This window comes from Lethenteron reissneri, chromosome 21 (assembly GCF_015708825.2).
Source record: "Lethenteron reissneri isolate LAM-NWPU_2019-01 chromosome 21, ASM1570882v1, whole genome shotgun sequence".
In the NCBI taxonomy this organism is placed as follows: Eukaryota; Metazoa; Chordata; class Hyperoartia; order Petromyzontiformes; family Petromyzontidae; genus Lethenteron; species Lethenteron reissneri.
In genome coordinates this window covers 2,440,927-2,465,210 of record NC_083799.1, presented here as the reverse complement: position 1 = coordinate 2,465,210, position 24,284 = coordinate 2,440,927, and the positions used below count along the sequence as shown (strand labels likewise).

The 24,284-nt window shown below is 42.3% G+C and overlaps 1 protein-coding gene across 7 annotated transcripts in view; it reads left to right on the top strand.

Moving 5' to 3' along the window:
- The window catches only part of LOC133345038 (RNA-binding motif, single-stranded-interacting protein 1-like), a 288,223-nt gene that overhangs the window by 247,747 nt on the left and 16,192 nt on the right, over window positions 1-24,284 (top strand). For all 7 annotated transcript variants that reach the window (XM_061555419.1, XM_061555421.1, XM_061555423.1 and 4 more), the window contains 6 exons: window positions 16,393-16,550; window positions 16,934-17,013; window positions 22,786-22,892; window positions 23,373-23,416; window positions 23,940-24,033; window positions 24,223-24,273. In XM_061555419.1, the coding sequence (XP_061411403.1) occupies window positions 16,393-16,550; window positions 16,934-17,013; window positions 22,786-22,892; window positions 23,373-23,416; window positions 23,940-24,033; window positions 24,223-24,273 (534 nt within the window). The remainder of the gene's footprint in view (window positions 1-16,392; window positions 16,551-16,933; window positions 17,014-22,785; window positions 22,893-23,372; window positions 23,417-23,939; window positions 24,034-24,222; window positions 24,274-24,284) is intronic.

The window sequence follows — 24,284 nt, the reverse complement described above, 5'->3', positions numbered from 1 at the left end:
AAAGGCTGGCAACAAGCGCCACCCGCGGTGCCATCAACTGGAAGCTTGTAGATGAATAAGATTCCTAGCTCATCAACAAAAGAGGTCCATTTAAGCTTTGAAAACGAACGGCGGCGTACAGCGCAGAGGTAGGAGACTTGAGAGCCCTCGGAAATCACCACGGCTTCTAATGTTGTTGTAAAGTATATGCTTGAGCTGGAATCCATGTCAAATTTCAGGCTATACATTGAGCTAAGTATGTTAGCCATTGTGATCCTGGGAATATATTGTGTGGCGCAAGATATAAGCACGTTGGTAAAGCAATATGAAGGGGTACATTCAACTTAAACGTAAAGGCCTTTTTGGCAAATTGCAGTTTGGTTTGCAACAGCGTCAGATTTTAATTTAGAGTGAATCTAGGGCTCTTTGGTTGATTAATTTTAGGTTTTTTAAAGTCTCAAATACACGGTGTTCTGAAACATTGGAGTTTATAATAAACACAGCCGTTTTGAATATTGCTTTTTTTGTCGCAAACACATTGACGTGGCTTGGCTTCCCTGCTGTATTCATAGTTAAAGTCTGGCTTCCTATCCTCTTGTTGAAGGTGTCACTATACGATAACTGCATAAACAAAAGGACACTTTCAAAGGCTTTCGTGCTGACTTAAGTCCTTATTTGAATTGTTATAGGGTACACTTTAAAATGGATGCTGATGTTGTGATGATGAACAAGAAAAACTATTGTTTAGTTTATGTTCACAAGTTATTGTCTCCACACAACATGGGCTTGGGGGTGACCCTCATACCTACTATAATCACCCAGGAATATTTTTTTGGGTCTTTCGGTAAAGTCACGTAGAGAGTCAATAATAGAGGTTTTTGGGGTTAGATCGCGTAAATATATAAATGTGTCGTTAAAAACACGCCACCACCCGACACAGCCAACTAGTAAGGGTTGTCACTTAAACAGAACATACCAATTCGTCACCAGTACGGCACACCGGTGTGTTGGAGAGCCAAGCCACAACATTTACAAACTGAGTACGACGTTTCGCCAGTAATTACTAGCTTCATCAGGCGACAGCCAGATTTGTGGAGAAGTCTTACTGTTTCGTTCCTTATGTAGAGGCGTAGATCTGTTGACCACACTTCTGCGCTCTTGCACAATGTGGGGGGGGGGGGGGGGGGTTACTGAGTCAACGTACATTATGCATGTGCATTATGCGAGCCCTTTGAACTTGTCCTTCCTGTCTATTCTGTTTATTAAAATAGCCCTACCAACGGTAATCCCTATTGACGTATGCTGCCCTTTGTAGGCATGCATTTAAATAATGTATTATTTGATGATTCGCTTCCACGCAGCACTAAGATGGTTGCTATCCGAACGATTCAAGTTATTTTGATTTCATTCAATTTCGATAGATTCTCTAATTAGTCTTGGCCAGTAGTAGCTAGTTTTGCACAAAACTTCAACATTATCAAAATCAATTGAGTGTCCTTGTTGGCACACGTGTTCTGCTACTGATGACAGTTGTATTTGGGAGAATTTAATATTTCTCTGATGTTCTTTTAGTCTCGTTCTGATCATTCGTCCTGTTTGCCCAACATAACATTTGCTACACGTGCAGTTAATCCTGTACGCACCTTCTGTTGATAGCTTCGGTAATACATCTTTTGTACCAGATATTAATTTCTGTGTTTTATGTACCGTGCCAAATCTGACTCGGATGTTTTGTTTTTCCAAATATCTGGCTAGTTTATCAGTTACTCCCGCAATGTATGGTATTTTGATCGTTTTCATTACTTGGGAAGTTTCAATGCTCTTGTTATTTGATTTGATTTTGGTATTCAATGCCCTGTTGATTTGTGCATCATTGTTTACGTGACAACCCTTACTAGTTGGCTGTGTCGGGTGGTGACGGGTTTTTAACGACACATTTATATATTTACGCGATCTAACCCAAAAACCTCTATTATGGATGATATTGGTCGTGAAAGCCTACGTGTTAAACCCACGTAGATAGGTTCAAATTAATAGAAATAAAATGTATTTATTTTATTTTTATTTTATTAATTTTAACCTATCGACATGACTTTACCGAAAGACCCAAAGAATATGAATTCCTGCAGTCACGAAAGCTTTAAATCAAGAATCACCCAGGAATGTGTGTCCTTAACGCTCGTGACGTCACTCAACATCGACCAGCCCCCCTCATTAATAATCATGAAGAGGTTACGTCCTCCACATGGACCCCCCTCCCCCCTCATTAATAATCATGAGCAGGTGACATCACTCCACTTGGAGCACCCTCCCACTCATTATTAATCATGAGCAGGTGATTTAACTCCACATCGAACAGTCCCCCTCATTAATAATCATGAGCAGGTGACGTCCTCCAAATGGACACCCCCCCCCATTCATAATAATTAGCAGCTGACGTCACTCCACATGGGGGGCCGAGGCGCCTCCTCCCCCCTCCTCGGCGTCAACTCACAACCCTCACTACAAAGGCAGAACCCTCACGTCACGCGATCTCCGTAACGCTGTTGAGACATCAAAGTAAAAAGGACGTCATGATGAACAAGGGATTATAACCTTAAAATGAAATAAGTCTGTGTCACCGCGCCCTTACAAATTGCACACGAATGGAGAGCAGTAAATATCACGTCGTGGTCTGATTTTCGCTTGCAAGTTTCAGATTTACTGAAATACACCCGTCCTTGGACGGACAAAAGGCTAGTTTCCAATGGTAGAGGTGGAATTCAAACATTCCAATGGCAGTCTCTCCATAGGATGACTCTATTGCACAAGCAGTGGTACACTTTTGTATCCATCAGATAAATTATAGGTTGAGTAAACCTCCAACTAGGATTTATCTCTCAACTTAAAATTGTGGGTCAAGCAGTCTAACCACAGTGCCACCGGGTTAAATCCTGTTAAATTTTAGTTTTTCATAGAGTCCACTCATAGTCTATGGAGAGATCAAGACCTTATATCTCTGGCACCAGACCCATTGTCTTTGTCCATATATGGCACTTGAGCATTCTGGTGTTATGCGTCTTGCATGTCTTCTCCGTCTCTTGCTACGCATGCATCATTCACAAGTTTCTTCCAAAGATAGCATTTCTGACACCACTGATATGTATGTAGAACTTGTTTCGCACCGTACATAGCCAATCGTGCTAAATGGAGGTGTGGGAGAAGAACAACACACTAAACTCAGAAATCAGTTCGAAAGAAATTATTTTTCAGTCGAAATTTTAAAGTGCATAACTTCAGTGGCTTCTCAAGATCGGAAGGAAGAGCGTTCCAGACGGCCGCAGAAGCACATCTGAAAGCGCGCGATGCAGTGACCGTCTTTGTTTGATGGTTAGCCAAAAGCCATTGCTGCGAAGATGACTGGAGTTCACATGATAATGTGTGCTCCTTGGCGAGATCAGCAAGGTATTGTTGTTCATTTGTGGCAAGCACTCTTTGTGTGTAATGAGTGCGACCCGATATTAGGTTGTGGCCAAGATCGTCATTTACTGGCATCTCCAGTCGGGTCTCCTCACTCCGTCTGTACATTTGCTTTGCGATGTGCTGGCTAGGGCTAGGGTTGCAATATCACTTGCAGAATCCACTTGTGTATGCTCGCCCATGTCTGTTGAGTATCCATCGGCTTGGCATGGCTGTGCATAACAGAGCAAAAACCTTTGTGTTGAACAGCAGACCACACTGCTTCCGTGTGATGTTCAGAATCAGAATCTTCATCCCAGATAAATCTGATGAGCTATGAAGCTCTTTTTTTTTACAGATGTCCAGTAGGGGTGGGTCAGAAAGTCACAACAAACAAAGTTACAGTTAGAGACCTAATGGGCATATAATTATTGACACCTGCCTCGATAGCAATTTGATAAATTGCTTTTATTCGTGGTAGCAACTCTATCCAATAATTTATTAATGCCTTGTTTTTTATCTCATGTGTATTGCTTCCAATTTGTTCTTTCTAAGGGTTTGTTCACTCCATTACCACAAATGTAACACGAGTATATAATTTTCACGTAAATTATATCTATAATGAAAAATAGATTCCAATACTCGTGATTCAATACATGTCCTTAATCATAACGTTCGGAATCTAATCAACGAATTGATGCATAGTTACATGCTTAGCACTCGGGCATAATGCCCTTCCTGCATTGCTCAGGTTTTCTCCAATACTGAAATCCTTCTACTGACTTCCATTCAAATCCTGGATCAATTTTAAGATTGCACTGTATTTAAGGTCCTCCGCAGACACGCCCCTGCATACTTCTCTCCACTCATCTCACTCTACTCATCTCCATACACTCTCAACTCGAGCAACCAAGGCTTTCTGTCAAAGCCTCCAATTAACTTTCTCTCAGCAGGTCACTCATTCCACGAAGCTGCCCCCATTGTCTGGAATTCTCTTCTCTTAACCATCCATGCTGTCGATTCCCTTTGCCTGTGCAGTCCAGACTCAAGACCTTCCTTTTCTCCTATGCCTATGAGTGAATGCATCTCTCTCTCTCTCAAAAAATATATTTGGCTACTGTTTCTTGAGATGGTGTGATAAATACACATTGTATTGCATCGTATACACATTACCTCTGTTATCTAGATAGGCATGTGCTGTCGCGATTGACACTGGTCAGCTCCGGTATGAGTTGACGTACAGAAGCCTGTGAGCCTTCGTCGGAACGAGCGGCGATCACAAAGTCGTCAGCATGCATAGTGCAGCCTACAGAGAGCCGTCCCACGGAATGCACAGAGCTGACATGCAGTCGGCTTCCGTGTGCTATCAGCTGTCTGTCAGTGTAAGTGGCAACACTGACAGCCCAAAAGGATGCCTGCCTCAAACACATTGACAAGCAGAGCAGTGGGTGGCAAGCTGATCCAGTCTGCCAAGTGAACAGTCATGATCCTCATCATTGTAAGAAATATATGCCTACAATAATATATATATTTGTGAAGGGTTCTAACTAAGGTGTTAGGCAACTTTCTTTTTGAGTATATTAAAAAAAAGGATAACTGCAGAGCATGAATAAACACACACATACTGGTAGACAACGCTCAAAGTTAGCATAGACAAATCGACAAACCTGCTTGCTGTACTGCCTAATACAAGCACCTCACTGGCAATAACAACATTACACGATTGCATGATCCCCCAACTCAAACTCCAAGTAGCTTTGTTATTACAGGCCTCCGCCACCACAACAGGCGGCAATAGGGCTTCAACGATAGCAAAGCAGGAAGGGACATTTCCGTAATTAGAACGTTGGTGCGACTTGCACAACTGTGTGCGATCACTGGACGCTGCAGGTCTGGAGAAAGCAGTGCTAAGCAGCAGGGAGCTGAGCACCCAGCAGTCCTGGATGCAGGACCCGTGCTGCACATGCAGAGCACATCACGATAAGTCATGTAATAGGGGTCCTTGATATCCGTGCGTGTAGTCGGCAAGCATATATCACTTGGAAATGGGAATGCAAGTGACGTGCCCTTGCTGGGAGCCCATTCATGCGAAGGGTTCACATTATAGCAATGCACCTAATTTTTTTATGACCTGACCTTTTGATGTCACCGCACGAGCAACATGTTTGGTCTTGGGACAGCGCCGGCTTGTAAGTGCCGTGGTGTAATTAGCGGCTGACAGTTGGAATATAAAATACAAAGAGAATTAATTGTGCTCTTGGAAGAGCACTAATAATGGAATCTCCTTTATAATTTAACTGTACCATTTGCATTGTTCAGGGATGTAATAATCTATCAGAAACCTGGACCGGTTTGAATAATTAATGGATTTGGTGCAGTTTGCTGCAATGGAAAAGCCTCCCCTCCTTCGTTTAGAATGTGAAGTATTTTGAATATTTGCACAACTTAGGCAATTGAGTTGGACAGATGCCGATTCTCTAGACAGAATTGTTTAAACTAGCAAAGACTCTGCTTTTGTTTGCTTCAAATTGATATATAAAATAAAAATCCCACAGAAGCTACATATTGTTTGGTGTTTATCTGAACTTATTTTTAAATAGTGCTTTTTACATTTTAATAGGGGACATACTAATGTACTTAAATGTGGACTCTTATGATGTCTACTGTAAGAGGAATGTTTCAATCAATGTAATGGTCCCACTTAATGTATGTATGCTAATTGGAGGTGTAGGGAGAGGACGACAAATGATAGCCAGGCGTCGAGAAAGATGCCTGGGATCTAGTGATCACAGAGATTTGGAAAACTCCGACAATTCCTCAGTTGTCAGTTGGCCAGAAGGCAGTGCAGCAAGTGGGTTCATAAACCAAACTGTGTGGACCTTTGAGCGTTATATCCCCTTGTATTCATGCTGTGTTCTCTCCCACGTTCAAAACAATAGTTCAAAAGGGAGTCGCCAAACATCTTAACGCAGGGCTCTAATTCTAAAAGAGGCCTGATACTCAGTGAGTCTCGATGAAGAAATAACATTGTTATAACTATTACTTTATGAGAAGTCAATGGTGGTTCATCCTATGGACAGTATGGCCCCCGTATGTGAATGTGGATTTTTTTTCCTGTAGTACTAAGTGTCACTAACAGGGATGAGCAAATGCTCAAAGCTCATTTGAGCATCGATGCACTTTGACCTTTTATGAATATATGATGAAGCTGAATATTAAGTTAGGTATGTCGGTTTTCTAAAGAGAAAAAAAAGGTTGTATGTTGCAGAGAGAGGAGGCTCTTATGCCTAGACTAAACGTCTGTGGGGCCAGGAAGGAAGGAGTCTGGCCAATGAGTCAGATTTTCGACGGTTGCAACCCCCACACGCTGATAATCATTTCATAATGCCAAGAACTCCAAGCTCCAACTGTCCCAGTTTTGTTTTATATGCAAAGGGGTTGTGTAAGCACCCTTGTTTATATCTTAGTCTGAAAAGGAGAACGTTTTGTTATTCATTGTACAATCAGAAAATAAATGGAGTTAGTATGACTATTAATCGTCAGAGTACTGTAGTTTAGAGAACGTGTGCAAAAGTAGGCCAAAATACCCTCCATATGGGCTCTCTACAACTCCCTTTAGTAGAGACCCTTCTGCCAAGCAGTGGCCTGAGCATTGAATCCAGGGCTGAACTTTAACTTCTCCCTCTTTTACTTTTCCCTCTTACTTATAAGACATGCACATTTGATATTGATATTGCTCCAGCCTTAGTGAGAAAATCCCGGTAACGCCCTTCATATGCATGGCATTCAGTTCATTCGATATTCATGCATACTTTGTCAAGCCTTTGCCCCCTTTTTCCCCCCCCCAAACACATTTCCTCTTGTGGTGGGCCCCTCATCCTGTCCAGGGCTTGTTATTTTCAGATGTTCCACTGTAATCTGTGCCAGGTTATGGTTATTATATAACAGTGTTGTGCAACTTCCCAGAGTTCATTGACTATATAAAGTGGGGGTTTCCCCCCTCTTCTTGCTACACATGGCATTGAAGAACTCCCACAGATGTATGCAGCTGTTTCCAAGTTAATGTCCAAACCGCTATCTTTTATTATATAGAATAAGACGTATTTGTTTTTAAGAACACGTGCATTGGATGCCTTCCCCCCCCCAATATAACAGACGTCACCCAATTGCAAAAAAACAATTACACCTCCAAAGGCTGTCGTGACGTGCATTAAAATAGTGGACTTAAACTTAAAATAGCATTTCACTCCTATGCTTGGTTATACTTCCAATGCTATATACATTGCAGGGATATTGTGTGCTATGTGTTTATTTTCTATATTACTTTTGTTTTATATGTGCTTCCTCAATGTACTTTGCATTTTTTTTACCGGTGACCTTCTGGGCGGAGTGATGTACGACGCGCGCTTCGCAACGCCAACATCAACGCGAAACGCATTTCCCTGGATAAAGGAAGATTTTGAAAAAAATGCTCCTGGTTGAACCACCGAAATAATCTGCGAGGGAACCCTAACAAAAGGACGTCCGTGCGCCACCTCGACCAGAGTGCTCGTGGGCAACATTCTGATTGACAGCAAATCATAAGAGGGCGATCCATTTATAGGCAACCCATCACAATAACATGGAGATATTACACCGAAAGCATTTATATTCATATTTCAAAGCATCTAGTCTCCCACCAATCCCAATACATTTGTTAAGTATTTTAAATCTCCCCTCTGTAATGTATGGAGCCATCACCTTCACAATATTCAATCACCTGTTCAGTGGAGAGTTGGAGGTTCTATTAGATTTGAGTGAGCTGTCTATAAATAGATCACCGTGTGTGTTTCCTCTTTATGGAGCATTTAGAAAACTGAATTTGATTATGAAGAGCAATGGGTCAGACATGTGGAGTTGGCACACTTCGGTCAGACAATCTGCATATTTATTTATAGAATGCATTCAAAACAATGCAAACACTATATTCTTTGGGTCTTTCGGTAAAGTCACGTAGATTAAAAAAAATTACGACGTTTCGATCGCAACAACAAGCAATCGTCATCAGGTGAAAAAATATAGCGGGAGAGCTGCTGAAGCAGGATTTATATAGGTTTGAGATGGGTATAGCGCAAGGGTAAGTGGGCAGGGCTAGAGATGGAATTTGCGAGTAAATGTAAGATCGGAGAGCTGATGTTATTATTATTTTTATCAACGTGACTTTACCGAAAAACCAAAAAAATATGAATTCCTGCAGTCACGAGAGCTTTAAGTCAAAAAATGCAAACACTGATTACCCATTGCACCCCAGAGGATCTGACACCACCCACCGCCAAACTTCAACCACCAAGGTTATTCAAAAACACTTCATTCTCAATTTATCTTGAAGATAGTTAATCAGCCAAAATGTCAAGATCTTCCTTGCCTCTCAGCGACAGTATAAACAATTATTATTAATTTTACAAGTTGACTGAAACAGCAGCTTGATAAAGTATGATTCAAGTATTACACCAACCTCATATATAAGGATATTATTTTAATAAGAGCTATTCACATAAGTGTGTGTATCACCCTTTTACCGTCGATGTATGTGTAGTGGCATCAGGGATGTCACTGTATGGTGCCAGGCTGGGAGGGCCGTGGCGTGCGATGTTCCTACGTCGTGGACAGCACCGGGTGGGTTGCTGTGTGATGCCGGCTCTAGCACAGCACCGGGTGGGTTGCTGTGTGATGCCGGCTCTAGCACAGCACCGGGTGGGTTGCTGTGTGATGCCGGCTTTACTATAGCACGGCGTGCAATGCACCGTCATCGCGTACACCCCGTAGATGGGTGTAGTACCAGCCCTAGCGGGGCTTGGCGAGCGCTGGGATAGTGCGGGCACCGTGCACAGCGTGTAGTGCGGGCTCCCACAAGGGGGAGCGGGAGAGCGTCAGCCCAGGGACAGGGTTGCCCCGGGCCATGGCACTCTGGTTGACCCCGTAGACACGTGATCCGGAGTGTCCACAGTAAGGGCCCCAGATGGGGGGGGCTAGGGGGTGATCACGTGTCCAGGGAGAGCTCTCGAGATGGATCGAGAGGGAGCTAGAACGCTCGAGAAAGTGGGCGGGGCCTGGGCAGAGCGGCCCCGACTCGGGAGGATATAAGGTGGGTCCCAGAGAGGGATCGGGGTCGCTTCGTTCTACAAGCTGGAAGCTCCACGTCTACAAGCTGGAAGCTCCACGTCTACAAGCTGGAAGCTCCACGTCTACAAGCTGGAAGCTCCACGTCTACAAGCTGGAAGCTCCACGTCCTACAAGTTGGAAGCTCTATGTCCTACAAGGCATCAACACGTGGCCGAGACCCGAGTGAGGGTCCGACCCTTCGTAGCTGTAACCCCTCCGTATAGTGTAGTTAGCTAGGTGGTCACCACCCTAGGCTGTATCTGGTATTACGTGTTGATATAATACATGTATTGCCTCTAAAGAATAACATCTGCGACTCAGTTTGACTCACTACATATGTGTAAAAGTAAACACGTTCCTTTGGAGTGGGCAGGTAGGAACTTGGTTGGACAGCGCATTCGTGCACGACAGAAAGCTCGCGGTCACGTGACGCACTTCAACCAATCCAGGAGCGTACTACATGTTTAGGAGGGGCTGTGCACGACAGACAAATAATCCCTGGTGGGCAGTGTGGAACTGTTATTCCTACCTGTAATATTATCACCCTTTTACTGTCGATGTATGTCTAAAAGTAAATAAACACCAAGATGAAATAAAATCTGCACTGGATAGATATTTGCAGCTTCATGACGACTGAATCAAGCGAATGTGTCCGCCTGGCTTTCGACTGCTCAGCAGCAATGGGTAATTGCATCTCTATGGATGATAATTGTGCTGGGTTTGGAATATTGTGTGCCAGTGGAGGGGGAGCCCTGCTGGGCAATAATGGCAAACCCTTGAGATGATTGAGCCTTTCCACTGCACCGCTCTACAAACACCACCGTGTAATTACAGCGCAACCCCGAATTGGCGCAGTGCTACAAAGTTTGCTGGCTTTTCACGTTCAACATAATGTGCGCTACTTTCCTTTCCACTGTTATTAAATTACAAGCGGAAATGTGGTCATGAAGTCGCACAGTTGTCAGAGTTTGGAACTTTCGTGTGATTGGCACCTGCGGTGCATAATCTATGCTGCGAGCAATGTGCATAATCTGTAATCCTGTGACAGCGTGCAATTTCTATAGCCTTTTTCGGTACAAAGACTTTCATCTGACAGATTAATTCTTCATACCCTCAAATTACTGTATATGAGAAAATAGATAGTAAAAACCGTCGAGCGTCTGTTGCTTATGTCCTGGCGGGATGGAAATGTGATGAGATGTGTATTCAATTTGATGGCTGGCCTAATTGGTCTTCGAATTGTTTATCTCCTTTCAGCGCACCTGAGCGATGGCTACTTCAAAGTTAACTTAACTCTAGTAAATTGTAGTAAGCGCAAATTAATCAAAGGATGCCACCAGCTTTGAAATTCTCACAAATTGAGTTCACAAAAGTCACATTTGTAAAATACCAAAGGAAAGTATTATATATAGAATGGGGACACTTAAAGCTGCAGTCGATTCAATCTAATTTCCTTATGCTAAATCCAGAAGCTATTGGGACACAATGTTATTATTTGAAAGGTAGAGCTGGGTTTTTTTGAAAAACATATCTGCGAGTAAATTGTTAAATCTGGGATTCCAATTGATGGCACAAGCGTACACAATAGGCCACCTAATTAACCAAAGTCTACTTCACAGAAGAAGGTGCAGTTAAATATAAAACACATTTTTGTGAAAAAATAAAATGCAAAAGTCAATATATTAACTAACACTACTTTAGCCACAAGCTGTAGATGTCTGCTATGAAAGAGAAAACCTGTACAGATTCGTAGAATAGCGGTGTAATTTCCCAAATACTGGCAATAGCGTTGTCTTCAACCCAACAATACTGTTATTAAACAGTACGATCACCTTGGATGTACTGGCACTTCTGCACATGAAATACCAGTCACTATAGTAATTCTGGCTGTGTTGGCGATTCCCAGTCCGGTGCTGTTACATTTATAGTTTAGCCTTCTGCCAATAAGGCACAAGCCCTTTGATACGATTCTGTTTACAAGGACACATTTACCAAATGGTGTTATTTTGGCCTTTTCATCAGCTTCATTGTTGTGAATACCAGTGGCTTGCTTTAGGCGTGTAAGTTTGGCAACTGTGGAGCTTATGTGTGGCAGACGCTAATTTGCCTTCCTCTCAGTTCGCCTTGCATTTCGTACCCATTCACTTCTATTTCCCCATGAGTGGTAGGGGGAAAGCATTTCCCAGGATCTTTCAACGACTTAGTGGCTATGAACAGCAGGTGGTCACTGGACGTGAGCCAAACACACAAGTGTAGGGATCTTCAAGCCTCCTCATCGTGTTTGGCTTCTACTATTAATCAGTCCCTGCTCCAGCACTACCTCTGTAACCAGCAGCTCCGTTCAAGAAGCAGACACGAAGCTATACAGTGCATCACTCATTCTCAGAACTACAGTGCCCGTTCTTGTAACGTGCTACTGTTTACATGATCATCAGGATAGTGCACTTGTGCCTCACAGCAACAACGGCCTGCGTATGGTTCCTGACTTGCGCACCTCTCTGTGCAGAGTGTGTACGTTCGCTCCCTGTTCTGCTTCGTCTTCCGGTCATAGGTCAAAATATCTGAAAACTCATACTGAATATCACTCAGTTGGGATAACACACAGAAACATCATTCCCTTCTGGGAAAAAAAACTGGGCAGGACCCTCATGACATAATATTGAGACCAGTGAGGCTTTCCTTAGTAAACAAGTGTAAATTATATATTTTAAAATCCACTGCTGGATGAAGAACTCCCCAGGCTGTCACTGTCTCTCAGTCCTGTCATGTGACAAACCACCTAGCACCTGCATACGAGTTGACTTCATCACGCGCGATGCAGTTGTTTCCGATTGCCGCCCATGACCAACACCGGTTCTGAGCCTTCCCTCGGTAGACTCGGCCTCAAATGAGTAACTAGTATGGTGTGTCAACATTGCCACTAGGGAGACAAAGGCGACCGACCAGGTGTGGTGTTGGTTACCCACCCTCTCGTGTGCCGTGCCGGCCTTCATAGGTGCTCGTTCACAGCACTTGCACTAACAGTTTGTTAAGGCTATACAGGGGTTTGTGTCATGTCTTGTGTCTTCTGAAGAGCTCTATGGAGATGTACAATGCGTTATATTGAAATTTCTTATCGGCTCTCTAATTGAGTTGCTGCACACTCAGAAGTGATTTTAAAGCCGTTGTAGATCATCAGTTTGATTTCATAATGCAAGATTCCATCTTCCGCAATATTTGTTTAAGGTTGACAACTTTTATATAAAAACATCAATTTTAAAGTTAAACAGTGCTCTATTTGGAAGAAAGTATTTGTTACATGGCATATTCATTTTAGGCTTTTTATAGTTGTAATACGTCTACAGTTCTTTCGTTTTGCAATGTATGGCTTTTCCATTTTGGCTATTGTCATCCAAACCATAGCAGTTGTGATTTTGTGAGTAGCCAGGCATTGTGCTTTTGCACTTTTAGAAAAAAATATAACGAAATGAAATTCGCAGGTTTTGTTGCATGAAGGATGAGAACTGCCGTCTGAAAATCTGCCAGGGATTTGAGCACTCGCCAGCCTTGACAGGTTTTCAAGTTGCACGACCTTGGCTCTGTGGCTACACTTTCAGGATATGCACATCGATGTAGTAGCTATATTCATCGAGGAGAACAACTTCGGGACAGCATATCTTGAGGGTTGTTGTGCATTCCATTCCATATTCGGAGCTGAGTTTCCATAAGAACATATTATTCTGTGTGTGTGTCCAAAACTTAATGGCAGCGCGACACATCCATGCTTGTTTCAAATCCTCAGTGGGAGCATCGTGCACCTGATACCTAACAAATGCACAGAGAGCCTTTATCGCAACCAGATAGGAGTTTTTCACGATAATCTGAAGCTCACACAATGAGACCTCCTTTACCAGTGGCAAAATATAGTAGTAAGTTTTTACCCTTTAAACTGGTCATCTGGTCCAACACCAATGGAGACTAGGCTCTAAGGAAAGCTGTCTTGGGTGTGGACCAATCAACTTGAAGGACAGTGCATATCATTACCATTATCAGAGTTGTTTATTTTTGTTTGCATTTTGACTGCTTGTGTTGTGGTTATTGCAAACATGATGCCTTGTATAAAGGTGTCAGTTTTGTACCAGTTTAAAGGGTAAAAACCTACTACTATAATCTGAAGCTCATTTACTTTCCAGTGATATCGACAGGGTCTTAAGACTGCGCAGCACAGCATTGCAACCTAATGCGATCTAACAGCACACAATGAGATCGGTCTAGGATGGAGATCAGTGGCGGCTCCTGCAAAATCTCTCAGGGGGGGCAAATGTCTGGATGATTGATAAGGATAAGGTCCACCCATGCAATGAATAAATTAACAGCTTAAGCATGTAAAGGCAACTTCACTTCTTTAATATTAATGAAAAATAAAGTGACTCTTACAATACATCTTGTTTGTTTATATACTCACTATTAAAACAAACCACTCAAGTTTATTTTATTAAAGATTCCACTAGGTAGCGATAAATTATATTGTTGGATGAAACGTGCTTACGTATGATGACGTAAGCACGTATGATGACGTAAGCACGTTAGGGCGAGCCCTCCCGGAAGCCATAGAGAATGCATTGGAGCGCCCCCGTTCGAAAAAAAACATCTTTGAATGTAAGTCTATGGGGCCACTCGGGGCGATTCTCAGCCGGAGTGAAATCGCCCCAAAAGAGGCGGTACTCCACAGAACGTGACATGACGCTGATTGGACTATATCCAGAGGCTGACAGTGACGGCTAGCGTGACTCTGTGGTTGAATGACATTGGTGGTGCGTCGCCCAATCGCCCTAATGAAGAAACCGCCCCTGATGGAGATATACATTGGCCGCTTCAGAGCACGCAGCTGGCACATAGAATTTATGTTAACACGGTTCTGAATGCCCAGGTCTTTTGTTACCGATCAGTTTACGGCAAAGGCACATTCACACTGCTCTGGTGGAGCACGCTCATACTTCTGGATTTGCAAACGGGGCAGTCTGGTAGACGCTGCTTAGAGCAGCCTTTGTCTCTGTGTGTTCATGTTGTGCCCACGGCTTCGGTGGGTTAGGCAAGTAAGTTGCGACAGGCAGATTGAAAAAGACTGGTAATGCTGATCGTCCGCCCTAAACAGGCAAGAAACATTTACTGGAGCATAACCGCCAAATGTGCTTGTCACTGGTGAGTATGCTGCTGCCATGAAAGTCACAGTGGGTGAGTTTTTTTACTTTACGAGTGCGTAAAGTGCCAGCGTCATGAAAGTAAGCGAGAGAACGTGTTGACAGGGGAGTGCACTTTCACAAGCTTTTGGGAAGATGTGGTTTGTCTGATAGGGCCTCTGTTCCAGACTACTCGAAGCTCCAGGTTTGTGCGTCACAAACTCTGGTTAATTTTCTCACGAATAGCTCAGGCACATTTCGCGAGTCGGAAAGTGTTGTCATTCAGTGGCCATGGGTTCCACCACATGTAACATTGCAGTTTCGTTTAAGCATAATTGGAGTTTAGTTGTAAAGCATTTGAACTAAAATATTCAAAGGAAATTATTGGTTTGTTTATTCGTAGTGGCAGATAAGTGTTTAATAAAAACAATCGCATGATAATAAATGGACAAGAAAATAAGAAGTAATTAATATGGTCCATGCTAAATTCAATTCTCATGGTCAGGGCTGATACAATTATTTTAATTGGAGAAATGTATTATTTTGCGTAAATATTGTACGCAAACAATGAAGCACATCTTTGTTTGTTTCAAATATAATATGCAGTGCCGCACATTTTGTTCACAGCTCTTACGAAAATGAAAATTTTTTTATTATTAGTCACAGGCAGCGGGCATTGATGTGATATGTTTTTTGCCCTGTGTACTGTATTAAAATATTGTATGGGGAGCACTGCATTTGTTTTATACTCCATATATATATAACCGTAAGCCAAAGATTCAGTTAGGATGGGACATGTATTTTTACAGTGTTATATGATCTCTAATGGCTTGCTGTGACAGATTGCAGTAATTACATTAAAAACATATTCAACAAAGCAAACAAAGTGAATCGAGCACAATACAATACATGCTACTGACAGATACAGGACATTTCGGTTCATGCCAGGAAATTTCAGGTAACTGCGGGGCATTTTGACACACAATGACACATCTGCTATATCACGCACAGATGTTGGTCCAGAGCTACTGCTTGCAGCGTCTCGAATAGGGAAGGTTGGCAGTAGAGTGGAACATACTGTGAATGTGTCTTTATTAAATAAACATCCATTTCATTCAGCTATTCTGGGCCAGAAATGGCATGACTGAACATTTTTATTTTATAAGTTTATTGACAACGGATATTTTGTGTGTGTGTTAAATCACGTGCTTGATCCTTTGGTGGAAATTTTTATTTTGCTCTTAACATGTATATCTGGCCATGACTATTACTCATGGAATTTTGTCTTGGAACTTTCCAGAGATACTTTAGGTTTTCTTTTCCTTAGAATCGTTTTTCTCTCTTCTAAGCTCTGATAAGGCCGAACTCTGGAGTCTCCACCGAGGCTGTTTTGCTGGCAACAATTGTAATTTTTCAATTACCGTTTTTCAATTTTCCACAAAAAATTGGTGCTAGCTCCCTGCCCTTTTATAAGCACGAATGAGACTCCAATTTTCTTGATGGGCCCAGACCAGGTTCTTCGCGAGCGTCATTGAATTGTTGATTTACTGAGTGATCGATCCTATGATTGCATTCATGAATTGGCTAATTTTATTTCGTGAAAAGTTTATATTCTTATATGTATCATTTGACTATTTCAATGCGCACATTTCTAAAGGCTTTTGTCCTCTTGCAGCAACAGGAACAGGACCCAACGAACCTCTACATCTCCAACCTGCCCATGTCCATGGATGAGCAGGAGCTGGAAGGCATGCTCAAGCCGTACGGCCAGGTCATCTCCACGCGCATCCTCCGCGACGCCAACGGCACGAGCCGCGGGGTCGGATTCGCTCGGTGAGCTCCCTCCCTTCCCCCGAGCCCCACGTACCCCTCGACGACCGCCCGTTCAACCGCGCGTGATGCACGGAACCGCAGCTGAGGTGACCCGGTGGCTCACAGGGCTAATGTTGTGTCGGAGCAGCACTGAGCCGGCGCTGGCGAGATCGTAGGTTCGACTGGATGGCCACGCGCGTGATGTATTCAAGTTCTCAAGTGCAGTGATTTGCTGGTTTCGGCTCAGTTACCAATGACTGCATGAATAAAATCTAATTTGGTTTTCACGGTTCCTGCTCTGCTGTACACACAGGTCAAATTTTTTTTTTCTGTGCCTCCTGACCACCTGCATCTGTGACAAATGTGTCAAGCAAACTAACCAATGTCTTTTGTTTTTAATGCAGAATGGAGTCCACGGAGAAATGTGAGGCGGTCATACAGAATTTCAACGGGAAGTTTATCCAAATTCCTCCCGGAGTTCCAGGTAAAATCACCTTTACCCGCATCGCAAGCTGTCCAGATTCCGTCATCTCAGCCCAACCAATCTGCTTATTTTCATTCCTTCAAATGTAACCGCACACCCGTGCTTCAGCAGTGCAAGAATTCAAAAATTGTTTCCTTTCCATTGGAGCTGGTAAAAGCAGAATAGCAAAAGTGAGCTGAGTGTTCATTAAAATGGTTATTGTAATATCTATGACAAATTATGTACAGGTGCCCAAACAGAAAACTATTTACTTAATATCACACTACGTCACCAGCCTGTGTTTTTGTACATCTTTTATAATTAATACCATTTAAATCCTTTCCCAAATGATGCGGTGGTACATCACAGGAGGGCATTTATTAAGGGCTTATTCTTAGTGAAAATCAACCCACGTGAATTTGTCTTGCTCTCAAGGTTAATTAGCAGGGATTATTTATTCAATGTTCTAGATGGGGGTATTGAGCAGAGCACTTGACTTACGATAAAAACTAATTCCGAGCTGAAATTGCAGTTGGAAGTTGACTCAACTCACCATTCTATTTGATCAATAAAACAGGTACCATTTTGTGAGAAGTTATCACCGATCATTCTATGGACAGACCAGTCCCCTGCATAGGAATGTTACATTTCCGCCACCCTCTCCAAGTCAGCGGTGGAGAGATGGACAAAAACCCACGTTTGTTTGAGCAGGAGGGCAGTTTGACTTACTGTGATCAGTTAATTGGCATTGTCCTTATGCTGATTGGTCAACTATATATTGGCCCGTTAACTGGTTAAGAAGCAGATGCCACCTCAGGGGAGCTGGGCACTTTTGAGCCAGGTCCAGGTGTTAAGAGAGACACAATGCTGACTCTCATGCCCTGTTCAGCTACAACAGATTTTTGTTTTGTCCACAAAGGCTGTCCGCCCGTGCCCCCCTCCAAAACAAAATCTGTGGGAACATCTGCTTATCGGCTTTTTAAATATTTTCAGTTTCTCCCATGAAGCACAGTTTCAAGCCTCCTCCAGAATATGTGCGCATATTGCAGGACTGTTCTGTTGCAGTAAAAACAAATGTCACTGTGAAATAGACCAATGTTGCCCTATAAAAGTGCAATAAAACATACCGGGAAGATATTACATGCAGTATAATCACCAGTGAAATAAAGCAAACACGTTTTGAATTGCAAAAAAGCTACAGTAATTTGCTTGAAATTTTTACAAGTTATCTTAAAATCTGACTCGTTGCTTAATACGTCCTCTGCTATCGGGCTTTGTGTCTGCCTGTCAAAATAGTGTGCAGCACAATGAGTTTTTTTTTGTGAGTGGGCAGATTCAAAGATTGAGCTAATTGTGTTACACTTTAACTGTATAAGTGTTCACGCACACAGATAAATATGCGTGCATGATTAAATGGAATGCCAACCCCATCCACACATTGTCTGCTCGCTCAGGCCTTTTCTATTCACTTGTTTTAATTGGCTTTGGTAACAGCTCATCGATGCACTCACGTGAATCTGTTTAGCAAGGGAGATCTGGGTGAACGAAAAAGGTCAGTGTCTTTCTCTTCAAACAAGCCGATATTCATCTCGATTGGCAGCCCTGAGCCAATGGAGGAAGTTCCACATTCCCATGACAGGGACCAAGATGACCATTTACAGTACCGTATTTTCCCACATAGAGCCCGTAAACGCATATAACCCGCAGGTGCATGTACCCCACAAAAATAGTGTTTTGTGTAAAAAAAAATTCAGATAGTCCGAATCGTCATATACCCCGCACACATTCATATCTTTAATGTCGTTACCGCAGCTTAATTCCATCATATTAATACGAAGTTTACATTTGTAATACATTCCACTATCAATTGTTAACATTAAAATCATAACGTGCACAAAGAAAACAAACTAACCGGAAACGAGTGAACTTAAAACAGTAAATAACAAAAGTAAATATCCAATAAATAAGTAACACATAACTATAACTGGTAGATAAGTAAGTAAGCGTACTGTTAGGCTTACCAGCATTCGACTTCATCATATTACAGCTACTGGACCCGTAGTTACCCCTGTACATCTTCTTGGTTCTTTCGGTAAAGTCACGTAGAAGGGAAGTAATAAAATAATAAAAATAAAACATAATAAAATAATTATTTTATTATGTTGTCGCCTCGACAGACCTGGTTTCACCTGAGGACGGCTGCTTGCGTTGTGGCCGAAACGTCGTGAGAATTATTTTATTATGTTTTATTTTTATTATTTTATTACTTCCATTCTACGTGACTTTACCGAAAGAACCAAGAAGATGAATCCCTGCAGTCACGAAAGCTTTAAATCGAAATTTACCCCTGTACAGTTTTTACACTGGTAGATTGCGCACTGCGAAGACAATAGCGGCACTACGGTAACGCCATTGCCTCCTGGCAACAAAGCCATTGGAAGTTTGAAACAAAGCTCATGGTCGCGACTGTATAGTGCTCAGCCAATAGCAGCGGCCTAAAGGACTTCTCATTGTGCAATCCATAGCCTCAGTTTAAACTTCCGCACCCCCCTACAGCCACTGAAAGTATTAAACAAAGTGCGCCCACTTCAAACATTGTCGTTTCAGAGTGTTCTTGAGTGTGATTTTTGCAGTATGCAGTGGTACCTCGGTATGCATCATTAATTCGTTCCAGAAGGGTAGGACTTATACCGAAAATGACATATGCCAAACGAATTTTTCCCATAAGAAATGAAGGGAAAGGAAATAATCCGTTCCAGAGTATAATAAATGATATTTTTTATTGCATATTATACATTAATGGGGTTGTATAAAATAATTTAGACACTACTTATTACTTAAAATGCATACATGAATTAAAATAAATTGAAATAAAATTTAACATCACTTTACCTTGCTGAGAGGAGTTGATAGCCCACGAGGATGGTGGTGAGGAAGGTGAGGAGTCGTGAACGGGGCATACGCGGTGACTCATCCCGACCCATACAAGTTCTATCAAGCGCGTCGTATCCCAAGCAAGACGTCGTATCCCAAGACATGTTTTTTCTCGTCAAAACACGACGTATACCAAATTCGATGTATTCCAAAGCGGTCGTATACCGAGGTATGACTGTACATACTGATGTTTCGTGCATATTTCAAGTAATTAAAAGTCGCTATACCGTAGTTAATTATAATTACTTAAATAACCGTTACGATAATGCCGCCAAAACGTAAGTCGTACACCGCTGACTTCAAGCTTCAGGTTTGTAAATTTGCGGAAGATAAAGGCAACAAGAGCTGCGGGAAAAGCGTCGTCGGTCGACGAAAAGTCTGTTCTTGAATGGAGAAAAATATTGCTGAACTGAAAGCAATGACTCCACGAAAACGTGCGAGGAGAGGACCGAAGGCAAAGTGGCCACAGTTGGAAGACAACTTGGCCAAGTGGGTGAGGGCACCACATGATAATAATCGGGCCGTTTCAACAGTCGCCATCAATGATAATGATAGTGAGTCTACTACTGAGCAGAAATAATGCTGATATTGAAATTAACATTGAATTTTAATGTTAGCTATTTTCAAAAATTGTATATGTAACTTTGGACAGTTTTTTAGCAAACAGGCTGCCTCGGCATCATATTCATTTATAATAAAAGAAAGTTTGTTTGAATGTACCGTCTTGTCATTATTAGACTTTCTATGCTGTTTACAGGCCATTACGTTTGGTTACTGCTCTATTCATAATCATATCTAGGGTTTGGCCGCGATATGTTTAGTTTACGGGCAAATGTTAACATTGTACAAACAATTCGAATCATTTAAAACGTGATAACATGTGCAATTTTAGCGTGAGTGGTTTATTCAACAGTGCTTTAGTCAAAGGTAAGTGTTGCATAGTGGATAGTCCTACCATGAAAAAATTAAACGCGTTATGACATGTCACACGTGTAAAATATTTTTGGGATAGCCCACACCTCCATATACCCCGCAGGGTCTTGTTTTGTTTGTAAAAAGTGGTATACCCCGCGGGTTATATGCGGGAAAATACGGAAGTCCCTCGATTAACAGTTGCATCCGTTAACCGCTTTTCGTTTAACGTTTTGCCTCCCATAGGACCCCATGGTTTCGACTAACGTTACATTTTTGATTAACAGTGTCTTTACGTTATGCAAGCTAGCGCCAATTTCGACCAATCCGAGTGCTCGTAAGTGACACCCATTTATGGGCGTTTAGACCTCAACTGGCTTTGTTACATTATGTTTTCTGTTTTGGCAGTGGGAAACAGCTCTCTTGCAGACTCGTGTAATTCCTGTATTCGATTAACAGTTATTTCGGTTAACACTAGATTTCGTGGAATGGATTAATAACGTTAACCGAGGGATTACTATATTCATTTTCCACAAGATGGTACTTATTTTACTAGCACAAAGGAATGATAGGCTGAATGAACCCCTCAACTTAAATTTGAGCTCTAAAACCTTCCAACTGTGAGTCAAACTTTACAAATGCAAGCGAATATATCACCGTAATTTATATATTTTTTGAAATATTAGTGGGATTAAGGTGAACTACTTATGGTTTAAAATGCCTGCAGTGGTAGGAGCCCTTTGAGTGATTGATTTGCCACAGGAAAGATACAATTTTTGCCATTTAGGAGGCCATCCGCTACGCGGGATTAAAGTTGACTTTGTGTGCGCGTGTTGGACCTTGCAGTGTGCCTCAATTGGCATCTACAGCCGCTGAACTTGCACTCGGTGATTTTCTGTTGTCAGCACTGCCAAGATCTCTGTGTATATCGTGGAATGCCTTGCATGTGTCTGCGTCTTATTCTCTGGATTAACTGTCAACATATGACCATTTTATATTGGGTTTACTTACAGGTGACCGTGGTTTCAAACCGTGTTATAAAGTTCACGTCAATACATGTGGAGGCTTTTGGCTCCACTATGATAGACTTTTGAATTAACGATTTGCGCAGCAATGTTTTGTTTCGAACAAAGACTTTTGCAAGGGAGACATTTCGAAATGTTAGCAAAAGGGCAAGACAGTGTTTTTGCTTCACGTGGAAATGAGTTTGCAGAAAAAAATCCATGCGTGCGAAAAGTACTTAATTTAATATGGAGACTTTCACAATAATTAGTTGATTTATGGTTAAGCCATGTAAAAAATGTATGTAGTAAACCCTCTATGAGAAACACACCTATTATGAATCCTACAGTTGCCTCAATAGCCAAATAGGGTGTTTCTAACTTAAATATCCATCTTTGTTTGATGAATAAGTCACTTGATTACAAGTGTGCTTTACCATATTCCAGTTACGAGTTGGTTCAGACAGAAAGTTCAAATGAGTAGGGAAGAACAATGAAACACAGTAGGGCCAGAATAATTCTGCAGTATCTTGAATGAAAGCTCCATGTGAGGTTTTGCCAGTTACTGTGAGATTCTTGGCCTACTCACTCCTATATGAAGCCAACGGCTTTGAATTGGTATGGAATGCTCTTGAAATACTTCAGTGTGATGTAGTATATTTACCTGTAAGCCTGCCTACTTACCTATAATCCATTCGACCACTTTGGCTTTCTGCACGAACCTGTCTCCGCTTGTCAAATAGTACTGGGTATTCTTATATTAAGAAAGGAATTCGATCGCCTTAACTTCTTATTTGACCAACACTGAAAAATGACAAATAATAATAAAAAAAAGCTTGCCCCTTTACATTCCAGTGGGTGACGAGCTGCTTCCGTTACAAGTAAGCATGCTGGCGCCTGCGCTGTAATAACCGTTCTCACGTGCTGTTACCTACTCACTCCGCAGTCCCTCCAGAACCACTGCTGTGCAAGTTTGCTGATGGGGGACAGAAAAAGCGTCAGAACCAAAACAAGTACACGCAGAACGGCAGGGCCTGGCCCAGAGAGGGCGAGGTGAGTGCTCCCTCACTGCTGTCCACAAGGCCGCACTCGTTACACACAAAGTGCTTGCCACAAATGAACCACAATAAAACCTTGCTGATCTCGTCAAGGAACATAAACCATCACGTGAACTCCGGTCATCCTCACAGTGGCTTTTGACTAGCCATTAGGCAAAGACGGTCACTGCATCACACACTCAGATTAGCTTCTGTGGCTGTCTGGAATGCTCTTCCTTCTGATATTAGGAATCCACTGGAGCTATGCACTATTTAAATCTAGAATGAAATTCATTTCTTTAGCACTCCTTTTTGTGTTTAGTTTGTTGTCCTTGTTGGCTACGTACGGTGAGAAATAAGTTATACATACATACATGGCCACAATACAAACCACAGTGCATTGTTCCAGTATTGCTGGCGGTTTCTGTCTGCGGACTTTGTGTATCTCTTGAAATGCTTTCCATATACGGGTTGTTCTGGTTTACTCACTCTGCAGACTGGAATTGCGGTGACATACGACCCCACAGCGCTACAGAATGGGTAAGAGCTCAAAATAAGTACAACATAAGCCTATTGCATAACAGACGTGTTGCCAAATCCGCTGCATTTTTTCTATGCACTTTGTGTAATTCTGCAATGTCAAATATTCTTAAAGTGACTTTCTGGTAACATGAGTTCACCATCGCTGGTTTCTCCAAGCCAGTGGTATATACATTCCACATTCACATGGCAGTGGACTGGTTGTTTCAATAACAATACCACTTTCGTGATCACAAAGTGGTACCAATTTTATCACTGCTAAAAGGAATCTGAGGCTGAGTTGCTCCCCAACTTGAATTTGAACTTGCAGCCTTCAGATCGTCAGTCCAAGGGCTCTGACTATATTGCCAGCCATCCGGATTTTGGCATTGCACCCAGTGCTCCATGATGTCAGCAATGAAAAGCAGTTACTTTTGTTAAAATGTACATTTGCAAAAATGGAATGTGTTTTTTTTCAAAGGAATGTGTTAACCTACATTCTGGACATAAATAAATAAATTAAATATCTCTCTCCACTCTGCAGTTTTTATCCATCGCCGTATAGCATTGCGGCAAACAGGATGATCGCACAGACATCAATGACGCCCTACATCGCATCGCCTGTTTCCACCTACCAGGTAGGGAGCCTCGTAATGAGCTTCATTAACACGCCCGAACGCGGGGCTCTGTTTTGTCTCGTTTGTTTGCCTCCAGAGACCCCTTCTCAACTTGTCGTAATGCAAAGTGTTTTTATTTTATTTTACGGTGTCGCAGGGCACCAGGTGTGACAACTCACACTCTCACGCTGTTCTATCTCCCTTTCGCAGGTCCAGAGTACATCCTGGATGCCCCATCAGCCATACGTCATGCAGCCCACGGTAAGAGCATC